Source organism: Lissotriton vulgaris, chromosome 3_1 (assembly GCF_964263255.1).
Source record: "Lissotriton vulgaris chromosome 3_1, aLisVul1.2, whole genome shotgun sequence".
Lineage (NCBI taxonomy): Eukaryota > Metazoa > Chordata > Amphibia > Caudata > Salamandridae > Lissotriton > Lissotriton vulgaris.
The window spans coordinates 637174966-637191646 of record NC_141689.1 but is presented as its reverse complement, the minus strand read 5'-3'; the positions used below and the strand labels follow the sequence as shown (position 1 = coordinate 637191646).

The 16681-nt window shown below is 48.1% G+C and overlaps 1 protein-coding gene across 1 annotated transcript; it reads left to right on the top strand.

The window, feature by feature from the left end:
* Positions 1-902: 902 nt before the first annotated feature.
* Positions 903-2180, top strand: GPR150 (G protein-coupled receptor 150). Its single transcript, XM_086963523.1, has one exon. It carries the CDS (start codon positions 903-905, stop codon positions 2178-2180), a length of 1278 nt encoding a protein of 425 aa, XP_086819649.1.
* Positions 2181-16681: the final 14501 nt, after the last annotated feature.

Below are 16681 nucleotides of genomic sequence, written 5' to 3'. Positions count from 1 at the left end.
CTTGCTTATTCGAGACGGGTACGCTTCCAAAGTTTTCTCCTAAGCCCGCATGTATTGTTTTCAGTGTGGGACACCTATAACATGATGGGTTCTTGAACACCGCAGCCACCTCTGACTGTTCCGTTTCTCCGCCTCGTCTGCTGCACTTCCAGAAGGCAGCGCGCACCTTTTTGCAGTGTCTGCGCGACCACTTGCTTCCCTGGCGAGGACCCGGTGCGCCGCTGTCCAAGGTGCTGAAATCGAAGATGAAAAACCCAGGCTGCCGCGGAGAGCCTGACCTTTGCTCAGAAACTCTAGTCTAATGAACAGCCGGGGGTACCCTGAGGCATGCCGCGCTAAACCAAGCAAAGCACGAGTAATGCGCGTACCTACAAAGTCGCTTTTCAGAGGAAAGTAGACTTTCACAGCGACATACACAAAGAGCATGTGTTGATATAAATTACAGTTTGCGTTGGATTAGTGTATGCGCTATAAAGCAGTGTACGAAAGAGACTCGCAAGGGGACCAAAAGACAGGTTCACCCGAGGAGTAGTACCAATAACGGGACAGACGGCCACCCACCTCCCCGTCTAACCCCAGCTGTGCTATGGAGAGGATGTTCGTAACCCACAATGCGTGTGAGCATTGGACCGGTCGCTGTATTAGAAAACCATTTCCCGTAAGTGATTTTCGCCCACCTCTGCGCAACAGGCGCACCACAAATGAAAGTGTGCCTGTTGTATCCGGGAGGGGCTGGGCGTCGTGGGGACCCACAGTGGGGGAGGGAACACGTCATATGACAGCCGACATGTTAAATGCATATAAACAGGTGAATGGTGCACGTACTCTTGTGCTCGCGCTGCTGGAAAGGGTCTGCTCTTGTCAACTGCTCCGAGGGACGCCTGCTCCTCTTGCCCAGAGAGATGGAAGATGTCTTCGGCTCTGAGAGTTTCCCCTCCAGCAGCAGTAACTTTTCGTGCCCAGGAGACGGCTGCCACCGCGCCCTCCAGCGCCACCTGAACTTCTCCTCGTCGCTGTTCAACTCCAGCGGCCGAGATAGCAACGCGGAGCGCGTCACCAACTACAACCGGCCCCTGCGCATCGTGAGCATGGCGCTGATTCTGGCCGCCGCGCTGCTGGGCAACTGCCTGGTGCTGCTGCACACCTGCCCCCGCGCCGGGCGCCCCAAGCGCCGCAAGATAGACTTCACTGTGCGCCAGCTGGCGCTGGCCGACCTCTACGTGTCGGTGGTGACCCTGCTCTCGCAGCTGGTCTGGGAGCTGCTGGAGGACGAGTGGCTGGCCGGGGACCTGGCCTGCCGCCTCTTCAAGGTGCTGCAGGTCTCGGGCCTCATGGCTTCGTCCAACATGATCGCCGTCATGGCGCTGGAGCGCCATCAGGTGGTGCTGAGGCCACTGGGCGCCCCCCTGCCCGCCCGGGCGCTGGCAGCCGGGGGATGGCTGCTGGCACTGCTGCTCTCCGTGCCGCAGGCCTTCGTCTTTCGGGTCAGAGGGCGCCGGTGCCTCAGCACGCTTCGGAGACCGCCCGAATGGCACTTCCAGGCGTACATCATGTACGGGGCGTGCACCGTCTTCCTGGCGCCCTTCTGCATCCTGTGCGTGTCCTACAGCCGCATCCTGTGGGTCATCTGGCGCAAGGGGGGCGCCGGGGGGCGGGCGCCCGGGCAGGAGCCCCGGCTCACTGCCGCCAACAGTACCATCCCCCGAGCCCGCGTCCGGACCCTCAAGATGACGCTAGTGATCATCGCGCTCTTCGTGCTCTGCGGCCTCCCCTACTTCGTGGTGGAGCTCAAGCTGGCCCTCGGGCGCTGCACGGGGCTGGACGAGCGGGTCATGGCCGTGCTGGGCATCTTCGTGGTGACCAACAGCGCCGTCAACCCCTACGTCTACCTCTGCTTCCGCACAGGCGGGGCGCGCCGGCTGGAGCGGAGCCTCTGCCCGCGGGGCTGCTGCGCGCTGCGGGAGCCCCAGGCGGCCGAGCGCCCCCTCTGCCACTGCCACCGCCAGGAGGAGGCGCAGTACCTGCCGGGGGCCTCCTCCTCCACTTACAGGAAGGAGCCCTCCAGCACTTCTACAACTGACCTGGACACCGCCAGCGTTTCGTTCTTCATGGGCCGGCCTGTGACCTTTAAGAGGCCCCAAGAGGCCAGCAGTGGCACCTCGTGTGACTGCTCGCTCTAGAGCCTCTCCTGACATCTGTGACATGGGACCAGCCCCTGGGATCCTGGTGCTGTGGCACATACCGCATCCACACGCGCGCCTCGGAATGCAGTGGGTGTTCCTAACATGTCATTCCCTCACAATGACCGGCACTCATCTGTCATGGCGAAGCCCAGGTAGAGCACGTCTTCTGGGGGTTGTTCATCATTCTCTCCATATCCTGTTTGTGCACGGCCCTTCAACAGCAGCAGAGGGACAAGCTTATCACATCTGTACAACAAGCATTGCAAGTGCCGTCCATCTCTCGTGTGTGGTCGCACTCTCTGCCATTCCCAAGCCCACTGCAAACAACTGTTGAGCAGAAGTACTGTGTCATTTCCTATGGAATCTATTTTTCTCAATTTGTGCCCCAAACCTGAGCTGCCACTGGGAGCATTTGCAAAACAATGAGAGAGATGCAGACTTGCCTGAACCGAAGGAGATGCCCTGGACACCCAGCCGGGAGAGGTACCATACTGCCTGGACGGCCGGCCCTAAACTGAGTGAATGGGCGCCTTAAGACTCATTAATTGAGAATGAGCTCACATTTGTGCGTTGTCAGTTCTCATATTGATTGTAACAAAGTTATATATTTAAGAATCATCATTTTGCTGTCAAAGGATGTATATTTTGCCATAAAAAACTGAAATCTTATCCCGGCAGACACCTGGATTTTAGGACTTTGGTATGGGGGCGGGGCAGCAATACTCCCAAACATTTCATCAGGAGCCAAAAATGTACATGTTGGGGTTTGAGTGAGGGCCACGTTGACATTGCCAAAAGTAAACAGAGCTAGTTCAGTAGAATATGTCTAAAAGTTTCCTTAATGCATTCTTTTGAAACCTCCATGAAGCAAAACATAGGGCTTGGAGGGAGGTTTCCTCTCATTAAATGTTGATCGTTGGTTGCCATATGACCCATCTATAATTGTTTTGTTCCACGAAGGATAGGCAGAGCTGGGAACTTAAAGTTGAGTCAGAGGCCCACTCCAAGAGGCTTTAAAAATAGCAAAATGTTGCATTTTGAAGTAGAAAAAGGCCCATCATATTGGTCAACAGATGATAGCTATGAAATACCAGTGAAATGGTTTCTCTGGGGATTAACCCAAGAGACTATTTACATGTGAATTTATACTTTCAAAATACATTCTGGTCAAAGTTACTTTGGCCATAACTATGTCTTTAAGTTAAGAAATACAAAACTCTCAACATCCATAGGTTTCCCCGCACACCAGAGTGGTCGACTAAGCTGTGTGTGTAAGGTGCCTGCGTGCCTCCTTGTATTGAAAGGGTTCACCGAGCCTCTCCTCCATGCAGGACTGATCTGCATGCTCTGTTCCTGCATCATGTACTTGGAACAAGAGAAGCATCCAAACTCTCTGTCTCTACACCCCTGGACCTTTCAGCAAACACCAGGAGAGACTAGAACCTGCACCACCAAGAGGTTCATCTCGCCAAGATCTGAATTCATAATTCTAGCCTAGACTCTTTACGTCCCAGAATCCACATCAGCACACACCCTGGTCATCTGTGGTCAGACCACCTGCTAATTAGTGCTGAATGTGACTTGAATTAACCTTTGCCACCCAGGATGCTGCCCTCAAGTGTAGACTGCCAAGCTACACCAGTAGACCTGGAATCTGACACAAGCAAAGAGTACAATGTATCCCAGTATCATGACTGTTTATATTTACCAAGATGCATCAAGGGTTCTTGGAACATGCCCCACGTTGGTAGTACCCAGGAAACGTCTCCCCATCTAATGCCAAGCAGCACCCAGTACTCATGAAACGTGATAGCAGCACATGGTGCACTGCAGCCCAACCCCTAATCTTACATAAGATGCAAAGCAGAACCCACACATCACTGCAGCGAATGAGTGGTGGAAAGTGTTACCCACACCTCTACCCCCTGCCACTTCCTCTGGAAGTGCTATGATCAGTGTCTGTAAAAGAGTAATCTCTGTTACAGGGAGCCATGTACAACTGCTGTCTGAGGTTTACCTTTTATAGCTGCCAGGATTCCTGTGTCCTGTGTGGCCTTAAGTCATGTGTGACACCCATCAATTGTTCTTTTTGCACCTTGACACAGTCCCAGCTGATTAGTAAACAGCAATTTGTGTGTGGGCGTTGTAAAAAATAGCTTCAATCATGCTTTTCCAATGAGTAGCTCATGAGCTGCTGCTAGCTCTCCAGCTATCTGTAAGTAGCGTTCCTCTGTGCAGCGCAGCTTACTAAATTAGAAACATTCTCTTGGTTGAATTAATACATGGATGCCAACATTGAAAAGTGTATATTGAGGAGTGTGTCTTTTTAGAACTCATAAGCTGATTTTTGAAAAAATGACTGAATTTAAAATATTCTTAACATCCTTTACAACGCAACTTTTACCACGCAGTGCCTTTACGACGCAACTTTTACAACGCAAACCATTACAACGCATTGCGCTGGGGGACGCTCTAGGATAGGGTATAGGTTTAATTTACTATCCAACACCTTCCCTACTATCCACGGGGACTGGAGTTGGAATAGTAAATTAAACTATTCACTATCCAGCGCCCCAAAGCACTATGAGTTGTAAAGGCATGGGTTGTAAAAACCGCGTTGTAAAGGCATGCGTGGTAAAAGCATGCGTTGTAATGTCATACATCCTCTTAACCCTGATGTTTGAGCAGCACATCGTGCAGCTCTGGGGAGATTGTTTACTAATATTATGAACTTGGTGCTGGGAGCATTGCAGCTTTGACTATATTCTGTTCCCGGTGTAGAGGCATTCCACATCGACAAGGCATTTCTTACTATACTGCTAACAACCTTGCCTGATGCACTGGGGTGGTCATGGCTGGCAGTATTGCACACAGCCCTATCTATGCCTGCTCTGTGTGTGAATAACTTGAACTCCTGCTGGCCGTTCTCTACCCTTATCTGTGTTCCATCCAGTGTGAGAGAAGCCTGCACAGCTGCCGACCTTGCTGCACACGAGGGAAGCATGCCCAGGTGCCTTCACTGCTGGACCTGTTCTGTGTGACCAGAGCATCCACAGTGAGGAGGGGGAGACATCAGAGAGAGGGAGACTAGAACCAAGAGGAGGCAGGAGGCAATGTATTGGTAGAGAAGAGAGCTCTGCTGGGATGAACATGTTGTTAGCACTGCTTTTATTTCCCAGTCCGACCCTCACACCTAAGCTGGTGGTGATACTTTTTACATCTGCCCACTGTTATTCTGGTCAAATTATACAGGCATTCACACTAGACTACTTTCAAAACACTTCTAAATATTGACTATTTTCTCATTTGGTAGGTGTGTTGCTTTTTGCTAACAAAGCATGTGTTTTCAATCGCCTTTTCCTGTTGCCCCACTGTCTCACTCTTTCCTGAACCCAAAGAAGGCAGGGATGATGCAGGAGATTATTTCCAGTACCACAATGTACGCACTTCTTCGCAGGGCTTTGTCCACTGAGCAGGGGCAACTCTAAGGTCACATGAAGGTCATACAAGAGTCGAAAAGCATGACGTGCTCCAGCCCCACCCACTTCGACATTTCTGCTTGAAGGTTAGTGTCGTTAGAAGGGGGATTATAAATAACCACATATCTCCACTCCTACTCTTAGTTCTGCCAAAAGAGATGAAAGAGAATATTGTAAAAGGTTACAAGTATTCCAGCAGTCCTGAGCCTTTGTTTCATTGTCCCCTTTCATCCATAATGAATCACTGAAACTGCTCTATACTTTCATCAAGTAGTATGTGGTTTTTCAAATACAAAGTGCACTTTGGGGTGGTATTCTATATGTTAATAAGTTCACTTTTTATATTACTATGATTGAACACTTTTGCCGACAAGTTTACATTTTTTGCTACAATTCAATGCATATTTTCTGTTTAAAGTTATAAGTAATTTTATTGTACTTGCTCAAAATAAAGTTAGAGAATGCATTTTAATCCAGAGAAGGTTTCAGATGTTGTATTTTCTGTTTAAAGCTCGGTATTCTGTTGCGTCTAAATCTGCAGTTTTTGATATACTTTATTCCATGTGTATTTTTAAACACTGCTTCACCGGCAGGCTGAGCATTTTCTCACCAGGAGAGTTCAAGAAATGAGCAGACCCTGCTATGTTAGTGAATAAACTTTGAAAACAGAATGGCCTTCTTTAGGCGTGTTTTTTGTCGCTGTGTTGTGCTTGGTGTACTCGAACAGTCATTGTCAGAACCGCTTCTAAGCGAAAACACCCCTGCAAATATTCCTGAAAGAAGAAGTAATTGTAATTGTAATAGGTTCTTGTACAGCACAAACTGACACCCTACGGGTATCCTGGCGCTTAGACTTGAGTATGACCATCATGTGAGCAGACCGAAGTAACAGGGAATTGGAGATCAGTCCTTAGAAAATAGCCAAGTTTTCAGGCTCTTTCTGAACTCGGTCAGGGAGTTAACTTGTCTGATGCTCTGAGGTAGCTCATTCCATAGTTGTGCGGCAGCCACACTGAAAGCCCTCCCCCCATCCTACAGCGCTTAACTCTGGCAGTCGTCATCCGATTTGGGCTGGAGGAGAGGAGCTGCCTCTTGGGATTGTACCAGGTAAACTTCTCCTGCAATGGGACACGGCCCAAATCGTCTACTGCTCTGTATACTATGCAGAGATATTTAAAGCAGACCCTTTCCTTAATAGGCAGCCAGTGAAGATCTTTCAAGGCCAGAGTAGTAGAAGACCTGCGTTGCCTATTTAGCACCAACTTTGCTGCCATGGACTGGACTCTCTGCAGCCCCTGAAAGATGTAATGAGGTGCTCCCAGATACAGGGAGTTGCAGAAGTCCAGCCTACTCAGCACTATATTCCTCACTAGAAGGGGGCGTGAATCCTTTGGTAATAGCGGGAGAATCTGCCGTTGCATGCGCATCAGAGAGAAGCACACGCTAACGGTTTTGTTGGCCTACGACTCCATTTGGAGATTGTCGTCCACCAAGAGCCCCAAATTACGCACCGTATTGACTGGAACCAAAGGTTCCTCCTCGGGGGTGAGCCTAAACTCCAGTGGTATATGCTGGGACATTCTGGAAGTAGAGCAGTACACCACCTCTGTTTTCCCCCCATTAAATTGTCGAGAATTTTTCCTGAGCCAACCAGCAGTCTGACGCATACAGTCCTGGAAAGTATCCATGGATACTGTATGTTTCCTTTCCAGGGAGAACACCAGTTGGGTATCGTCAGCGTAGTTGACCAGGTCGATTCCGAAAGATTTAATGATGGGGAACAGGGGCCGTAGATAGATATTAAAAAGAATAGGGCTGATCGCAGAGCCCTGCGGTACCCCATGGTGTACTGGAGAGTTGTTAGAGGTGAACGGTGCCATGGTCACTACCTGTTGTCTTCCTAATAGATAGGACTGTAACCACTGTAGGGCCCGTCCTTTCACCCCTATCTTCTCCAGTCTCTCCACCAGCACTGTATGGCTCACCGTGCCCAATGTGTGCATTACCAAGAAGTAATGCCAGTGTTTGGTGCATTGTCAACAGAATCTCACAGACAGCGTGTCTAAACACACGGAGGACAGTAAATATCAAAGACTGTAGTCCATCTCAAGAAAGGAGAGTCGTTCTGCGGAGTGAAGTTTATTAGCTATTCTCATCTTAAGTCGTAAGTGAAAGATACCGTTATATGTACGTCACAAGAAGCAATAATGCAGGATGTCAACCCTTCAAGGGATGATTCCAACTGAATTCGCAGGCATAGAACTCACAAGGAATGACACATGGGGCCTTCACCACACCCTTGTGCCATCGACCCACCCAGATTAGGGCACTGACTAGATTAGATGTCCAGTGCAATAACTCCCTGGTGCAAATTTTTGCCTTGTGTTTTCTGAGTTTTTCATCTGATTTATAAATTGATGTAAGAAAGTGAAAGATGCACGAAATGGTAATGCACCTTAGTGAGACCACTACCTGCTCTTAAAAACTTTCTGGCATACATTCACAATGGGGAAGGGGTCCTCTTTGAGTTTGTAAATGGGTTACCACAAACCTGAAGTTGGTGGTAAAATTCGAATGCTTTGTGACCATATTTCGGTCGCAAAACATTCTTACATACCATTGTGAATCGCTATTAGGAAGAGACACCCTTAAAATGTCAGTTCCTAATACATAATTGCTAAATCAATTTGTGATTTGGTAATACGTTACGAAATTGCAAAATGGACCTTTGTATATAGAAAAAAGCTTTTTTTCTAGCCGCAAACCACCCGATTCTAGGATTTGGGTCATTTGCGACATGAAAAAAGTTACTTATATTTGGCCCTAAGACCCATTCCAGCCAATTCACGACGGCATATTTACAAAGAAATTACGCAGTGAGGTGCTGCAAGCAATTTAGCGCCACACTGCATCATTTAAAAAAGGTAGGTTTGCAACATATTCACAAGAATAAGGCGCACCCCTGTGTTTTCCATTGGTCCGGAGCTAAAAAAGCTGCCTAGCGCCAATGCAGATACCCTTGCACCATAGTGCAAGGGTGCCTGCATTGCAGGGATGATTATTTATGTGTAGAAAGGATCATTAAAGGCGATTTGCTCCTTCTTTGTGTGCTGCAAAATGCAGCACACATAGAAATAGCAAAAAACGAGGAGAAATTAAAGTATTTCTCCTCGTTGTGCCACTCTAACGCCTGCCTTTCAATGGCATTCATTTTTGGCGCTGCCTTAGATTTACAGATTCTTGTAAATCTAGGGCAGCGTAAAAAAGCAATGAGTATTGCAGTGGAATGCCGCCAGTACACCCATTGCACGCCCCTTTGATGCAGAAAACTGCGTGAAAGGATAAAATATTTGCAATGTGGTGTTAAGCCACGCAAAGTGGCTTAGCGCCACATTGTAAATATGGAGCAGGGCATTGTGCCACCGGAGTGTCTCAATAAGTGATGCTCCAGTGGCTCAATGCCCTTGTAAATATGCCCCAATGTTCCTATATGATAGAATGTGCGAAGGATGATATGTCTTCGTGTAGGAATGCAGTTCTCTAAACTTTTTCCAGTCAGAGAGTTTTCTCAACGCATGCAGATTAAAAAAAATATTTTCATATTTTTGATTAAATGCAGATCATGGCTCTTAGGTTTATTTCTCAGACCGTGTTTGTTAACTACAGATTAATGCTGATAAATTAAATCCTGTTTCTACATACAATAGCAACAAACTGGTATTGCTGGTAACGTTTACTTCTTCCTCTCAGTTTTCCGAGGCTAGAACCAAAACAGAGGCAAGCACCGAACGCCTTAGGCTCTCATATAGAAGTAGATTTTTTTAAACACTCTTATATTTAGAGGAAAGTGGTATTTGGCGGGTGGTTATAAGGCATTGTTGCTTGGGCAACCTATACATTTTAGCACCAGCCAAAAGATGGTGCTAACTGATACCTCTGAATTAAGATTTGCCTGTAGAAACAGTTTCTCAACGTTATTCTATTTCCACTGCCTAATTCATGGTAAAACCATGATTACTTGTTACATTAATCCTATTAGTGTATTATGGATCATCTGTAGCGCTATAGCCAAGTCTTTCGTGTCCTTCTAGCTGTAAGTAATTATCGCACTAAAACATCTAAAGTTCAGCATTTACGAACATCTAAAGTTCAGCATTTACGAAAACTCCCATGCATGCTTTTTTTTCCAGGGCCTGCAGCCACAGTGATTACACATCTCTCAAGAAATGAACATTATAGGAGTTGCTTATTGCTGAAGTTCCAGATAGTGGGTCTGTGATGAAAAGTTAACTACACAAAGCCTTCTTGACTCTCCAGGTGGGTGTTGACGAGCGGTCAAGCCCTAGCATCATGGCAGTGGTGTAGGGTGATTTGAAATACAATACAACACAATTATTACCACTGCAGCAAAGATATCAGTGCCCAACAAGATTTGTGGCCACTGAACTCTTTAATAATAACTCAAGGTTCCATAACTATATTTACAGTATAAAGTATGTAAAATCACGAAAAGTACATAGCACAACATACAATAAAACAATGCTATAAACACAATCGCATTAAACCAGCCCCCTGGCCATGCAAACTATGAAAGGTTGGTAAACCCTAGATGATCACAAATGACACAACCTGCAAAGAAAAGCACATTAGCGGCGCAATGCACTTACAAAGGCAAGACAGGGTTAAGCAGTGTCTGCAACCAATGGATGATTTACCTCGCTGGTTTACTGCGATCAGTATATTTCAAAATAGAGGATTTCAAATGATCCTGTCAAAATGGCTACTTTGTTGTGCATTGATAATGTTTCCTTTCTGCAGCCCTGTTGTTTGCAAACACCTACAACTAGGCTTGAACAAAGCGAACAAGTTTGTGAGTGATCGGCTGAGTATCTGGTAAAATGAAAAGAGGACCGTGTCTCAAAGTTTAAAGTGTGTTCCTTACCTCCTGGAAGGTTATGCTACCTCCTGTGTTTCAAGTTAGTTCTATCAGTCACCCAAGATAATTATAATTTGCTACTTAAAGAGTCCAAAGGCTTCACACATGAGCTGCACACTCGAGGGCTGGGCGGTCTTGGTGGTCATGGGGATAAGATCACTGTATGGACAACAGAAATGGAAAATAACCCAAAGGCACAAACAGGTGTCTCTGAATCCAGCTTTTTGGTAAGCGAACCAGGTGCCAGACGGACCACAGTAACAACAGCAGGGACAACATACATAACTATGGGTCTCATTATGACCCTGTGGTTTGGGAGCAGAGCTGCCATGCTGTCTACCCACACCAACACCGACAAAGCCAAAACAAACCGCCCTCCAGATTATGACTCTTCAAGTCACTGACGGGTAGTTCTATGGCATTCCCACAGCAGTGCCTTTAAAATAGGCATCGCAATAAAAACATCAAAGCATGTTCCTGCACAGACCGAAATGCACACTGTTGTGCATTTAGCTCTGTATAGGAACATTGGGGTGCAGGCAGACAGGAGGCACATCATATGCCCCCCTTGCATGTACCCCATGGCACAGAGGCACAAGAGGGACCTGTAATGCCCCCTTTGGTTCCTCACCACCACACTTTTCATGGCAGTCTCACCTCCTTGAAAAGTACAGCAGTGAAGAGACTCCTAATGTGCTTGGGGTGCCACAGCTGCACCACCAGCATATTAGGGGCATCAGACTGCTACACCACCGCCAGGGATCGGGATAGCCTATCAGTCGACCTCCAATAGAAAACAGGAAAAAAAGCAATGAAATGCAGAATGGAGCAGCAAGGGCCAAGTGAAGCACACATCAACAACCCCCTCAAGCCACCCAAAATCCAGGATGACCAGGATGAGAGCCTGGATGCCACGCAGGACCTGCACCAGGAGCCTGGATGCCTTGCTGGACCTGCGTCGGGAGCCTGGATGCCTCGCTGGACCAGCTTCTGGAGCCTGGATGCCTCGCGGGACCTGTGTCTGGAGCCTGGATGCCTGGCTGGACCTGCGCCTGGAGCTCTAGATGCCTTGCTGGACCTGCTTCTGGAGCCTGGAATGAGATGCGGAGAAGCTGTGGAGTTGATGAGCCATGGCAGTAGATATTGAGGTACGGCAATCATCCATACCTGGTGGTGAAGTCTGGCAGGTCGCATAGAGACACGTTGCTGGCCTATGCGAGAAGATTGCCTTGAGCCCCTTGAAGCTGTGAATGGTAGAGGCGCTCCTGCGCACCAACATAGGGAGGTCCGCATTGCAGAATATGATCCACCACTATACCGAGGTGCACGGAGGGGATTACCAATGATGGGCGGTGCCTCTCTGCATCACAAGCCGGAAGATGTTGCACTGGCCGGACGCTGTGGAGGCTGTGGCACCTGAGCTGCACTGAACTTGTGTTGCAGGAGCCCTATAACTTCACGCCTAAGGGGGCCTTGCTGCATCAACTGCATCAGGAGGTTCACCAGCGGACCTGGAAGCAACTGCTGTACCCAGGCTTGTGCAATCCCACCTGACTGAGGCTCCTGCTGGCTGAGTCACAGGTTTGGAGAAAGTAAAGCGGATTGCACCACTGTGTCAATGTCCAGGTAAGGAGAAGGTGGGACGCGTAGCGGAGGAGGTCCAGGGGTCAAGTCGCCCAGGCCTAGCACCTGTAGATGACACCCCCCAGTGGTGGCTTATCCGCTATGGCAGAAGAGCGTCGCACCATTGCCTTCAAGCAGTGCAAGAAGAAGAAAAATCATCACATGATGATAACTTCCTGATGTAATCGTGCTATGTTTCCTTTGCTTAGGGCTGCTCCACTCACGGAGCAGGTCAGGGGTGGAGTGGCAGACCCACTCTAGTGCGCAATGAATGTTTGGTCAGCCCACTCGGGCTTCCCAAAGCAGCCATGTGCACTGTCCTGTTTGCAATGCAGGCTGCATTATAGCCTGAATAGAGAACATGCCCACCCCTGAACACCTTGTCTCGGCGCCAATGATCAAATCCCAATGCCGTATTGCAGCTTTGTGATTGGCTTAGGGGAGGGAGCCTGGCTGCCAACTTCCTGTTCCAGGAACTAGACTCAGGACAGCAGGAGCAACGAAGACTCTGGACCTGGCCTCGAGGTAAGATTTCTCTCATTTAAAAATTTACAACACCTGCTCACACCCCCCCCCCCCTGTGTCCACGCCCCATCCAGTGTCCTTTCTGGCGTTTCCCACCTCCCAGCTGTCCAGTCCCCCGCTTTCCTCAATGGCTGATGCTGTGCGGCCGTGTGCAGCAGGTGTACCACTGGTGTGCCAAAGATATATATGAAGTTAGGACGCATACATTACATCACATTCCATTACAATGCATACTAATCCTAGGTATGTTGCAGTAGGGAAGGTGTTGGCTAGCGGAGATATAAATATTACTATTCCCACTTCAGTGAGTGAAACCCTAAAACTAACCCTTGAACCCCAAAGCAAACCCTGAACCCTAAAATTCATCTTTGAGCCCCAAAACACACCCCCAATTTACATATTTGACCCAAATGCACACACCAATTTTCATATTTGACCCCAAAACACACCCCAAATTTCATAATTGACCACAAAACACACCACCAAATTCAAAACTTACCCATATTACACCCCAAATTTCATCTCCAACACCTGAACCCATACCCACCCAAAACGTAAAAATACCCCATTACTGACCTCACAATGCGTTGTCATGGAATGCGATGTAAAGGCTCCTGCGTTGTTGGAGTTGTGTTGTAAAGGCATTACGATGTAATGCCTGCATTCTAATGGATGTCTCCCCTGCCAAAGGTGCCATCAATGCTGGACACCACATTGCCTGCCAGGACCAACCTCTGCTCCGGACAGGACATTGCCATCACTGATGGCTACTAAATCACCTGCAAGGATCACTCAGATCATCCAGGAGGAGGCATTGCTATCACCTACAGAAGCACACTCCAACCGACCATGCATTCTAATGACCCAACGTTGACCATGGAACGCCTCAACTTCTAGATCTGTACGAACCCCAACCCCATCTTCTGCAGCACCCTCATCTGCAGGCCCCCCGGGTCATGGACCCCCATTCTCCGATACCAATGTAGACCTCATTGCACCTTAGGCTCTCCCATCCACAAATAACATCCTGCCCGGTGAAGTTCAAGTTCTACCACAACAATCCAGTTACCAGAACACCAGCCTCTCCTGGGGAAGCTCGGCAACATCAGACTCAAGTAGCTAGTCACTACAGCAAGTCAGATAGCAGGACACATGGTGGAGCATGTCTCCTCCAAAACACACCCCAATTTTCATATTTGACCGAAATGCACACACCAATTTTCATATTTGACCCCAAAACACACCCCAAATTTCATAATTGACCCGAAAGCACACCACCAAATTCAAAACGTACCCATAGTACACCCCAAATTTCATCTCCAACACCTGAACCCATACCCACCCAAAACTTAAAAATACCCCATTACTGACCTCACAATGCGTTGTCATGGAATGCGATGTAAAGGCACCTGCATTGTTGGAGTTGTGTTGTAAAGGCATTACGATGTTATGCCTGCATTGTAATGGATGTCTCCCCTGCCAAAGGTAAGCCATAGGCAAGACCGTCTGCGTCCGTCTGTCCCTGGACCTCGCTCAGCACCAAGGACCCTTCCTCTCGAACACTCCACCACTACAACACCAGCACCCTCCTTGCCATCAATGCTGGACACCACATCGCCTGCCAGGACCAACCTCTGCTCCGGACCGGACATTGCCGTCACTGATGGCTACTAAATCACCTGCAAGGATCACTCAGACCATCCAGGAGGAGGCATTGCTATCACCTACAGAAGCACACCCCAACCGACCATGCATTCTAATGACCCAACGTTGACCATGGAACGCCTCAACTTCTAGATCCGTACGAACCCCAACCCCATCTTCTGCGGCACCCTCATCTGCAGGCCCCCCAGGTCATGGACCCCCATTCTCCGATACCATTGTAGACCTCATTGCACCTCAGGCTCTCCCATCCACAAATAACATCCTGCCCGTTGAACTTCAAGTTCTACCAGGACAATCCAGTTACCAGAACACCAGCCTCTCCTGGGGAAGCTCGGCAACATCAGACTCAAGTAGCTAGTCACTACAGCAAGTCAGATAGCAGGACACATGGTGGAGCATGTCTCCTCCAAAACACACCCCAATTTTCATATTTGACCCAAATGCACACACCAATTTTCATATTTGACCCCAAAACACACCCCAAATTTCATAATTGACCCCAAAAACACACCACCAATTTCAAAACTTACCCATAGTACACCCCAAATTTCATCTTCAACACCTGAACCCATACCCACCCAAAACTTAAAAATACCCCATTACTGACCTCACAATGCGTTGTCATGGAATGCGATGTAAAGGCACCTGCGTTGTTGGAGTTGTGTTGTAAAGGCATTACGATGTAATGCCTGCATTGTAATGGATGTCTCCCCTGCCAAAGGTAAGCCATAGGGCGAAAAAGAAGGTTTGGGTCCTCTCTCTGAACTGGCCTGGACCACTCTAATATACACAGCAAACAAGATGACCAGACAGATATGTTTTTGGTTGTTTTTTGATCCCACTCAGTCAATCAATTCTGGAGGGTCATCTATTTTATTTAAGTATTTTTTGTATTTTTAGAAAAACATTTATAACATTTACTTGAATATGTCATCAAACAGACAGTCAGCGAGCAGTGGAAAGCATATCAAACAATAAAATGTGCATGACTATACAAGTGCTATACAGTGTTAAAAAATGGATATTGTCTTTTCATACAAATAACACCACAACAAAGAATCAAAGAAGCAAATAATTCAAATATCTGACAATGAATTCACATTGAGAACCAGTCCTTTACATTCAGTACAAAAAGAAAAGAAAAGACAGGCGGATACACAGTACAAAAAGCACTACCTGCCTGTCTAACTAAGCCGGGGATAGAAAAATAAATTAGAGGGTTACAAAACCTAGGGATAGCACTGTATACATTTAAACAACCCTAGAAGCACCCTTTATTCGTTTTCCCAGGCTTAAGGTCAACGCGTTTCGAACCTCAGCATGAATAGGGGTTCTCCTCAGGACGTGGACTGGATAAAGCCAAGACTGAGAGTAACAAGCAGTTGTCACTCGAACTTCGTAGTAGTGGAATGGGGTGCCTCACACAGACCGGAATTCTGTATGTAGATGTATCATTTCAACATGTGGGGAGAGTCTGCCAGATGATCCATAATTATGGAGTTCGATTGGTAGATGTCTGGGCCAGCTTAATCAAAAACGGCCGACATTGTGTGTTTTTTTTGGGTCAGTTGTACTTCTTTATCCGTGAAGATAATCCACACGGCCTCGCTGTAACACGGGCGGACTTATCTCCTCGCTTGCTGGCGGCGTCTGGCATAAGCACGGTAAGCCATAGGCATGCCCGTCTGCGTCCGTCTGTCCCTGGACCTCGCTCAGCACCAAGGACCCTTCCTCTCGAACACTCCACCACTACAACACCAGCACCCTCCTTGCCATCAATGCTGGACACCACATCGCCTGCCAGGACCAACCTCTGCTCCGGACAGGACATTGCCATCACTGATAGCTACTAAATCACCTGCAAGGACCACTCAGACCATCCAGGAGTGGGCATTGCTATCACCTACAGAAGCACACTCCAACCGACCATGCATTCTAATGACCCAACGTTGACCATGGAACGCCTCAACTTCTAGATCCGTACGAACCCCAACCCCATCTTCTGCGGCACCCTCATCTGCAGGCCCCCCGGGTCATGGACCCCAATCTCCAATACCATTGTAGACCTCATTGCACCTTAGGCTCTCCCATCCACAAATAACATCCTGTCCGGTAAACTTCAAGTTCTACCAGGACAATCCAGTTACCAGAACACCAGCCTCTCCTGGGGAAGCTCGGCAACATCAGACTCAAGTAGCTAGTCATTGCAGCAAGTCAGATAGCAGGACACATGGTGGAGCATGTCTCCTCCGCCAGCGGGATCTTCAACT